Source organism: Wasmannia auropunctata, unplaced genomic scaffold (genome assembly GCF_000956235.1).
Source record: "Wasmannia auropunctata unplaced genomic scaffold, wasmannia.A_1.0 LD336103.1, whole genome shotgun sequence".
In the NCBI taxonomy this organism is placed as follows: domain Eukaryota; kingdom Metazoa; phylum Arthropoda; class Insecta; order Hymenoptera; family Formicidae; genus Wasmannia; species Wasmannia auropunctata.
In genome coordinates this window covers 1,720,938-1,721,297 of record NW_012026787.1, presented here as the reverse complement: position 1 = coordinate 1,721,297, position 360 = coordinate 1,720,938, and the positions used below count along the sequence as shown (strand labels likewise).

At 44.4% G+C, this 360-nt stretch overlaps 1 protein-coding gene across 1 annotated transcript in view; it reads left to right on the top strand.

Annotated features, from left to right (window-relative positions):
* The window catches only part of LOC105457890, a 2,667-nt gene extending 2,376 nt beyond the window's left edge, over nucleotides 1-291 (top strand). The window contains exon 4 of the mRNA XM_011702821.1: nucleotides 185-291. Within this exon, the coding sequence (XP_011701123.1) occupies nucleotides 185-291 (107 nt within the window). The remainder of the gene's footprint in view (nucleotides 1-184) is intronic.
* The last annotated feature ends 69 nt before the right edge of the window (nucleotides 292-360 follow it).

Here is a 360-nt window from a genome sequence, read left to right as displayed (position 1 = left end):
AAGAGTTTTTATCGTCAGATGTTCGCTGTTGATTCGCTTCTGACATATTCGATAATACCTCCGCTGCGTCACATCGTTTCACAAAAGCGAGTAAAGCTTCAATACAAGCAGGTTTGCTGTATTCATCCGGCAACCCATGCTCTTTTAATCTATCCTTCAATTCGTACAGAGTGAGTTTTCCTAGGCTTTCTGCGTCCATCTTGTGGCCGTTACGATGATGCAACACCGAGCACGTGCACGAACAAGTTTGCTAAAATGGCAGCAGAAACTCAAGATCTCTGTCCGCACTGAGATCGATCGAAATCGATACTGTCTGAAATTTTTCGCCGGTAAGCCCGGACGACGAAAAAAAGAAAGAGT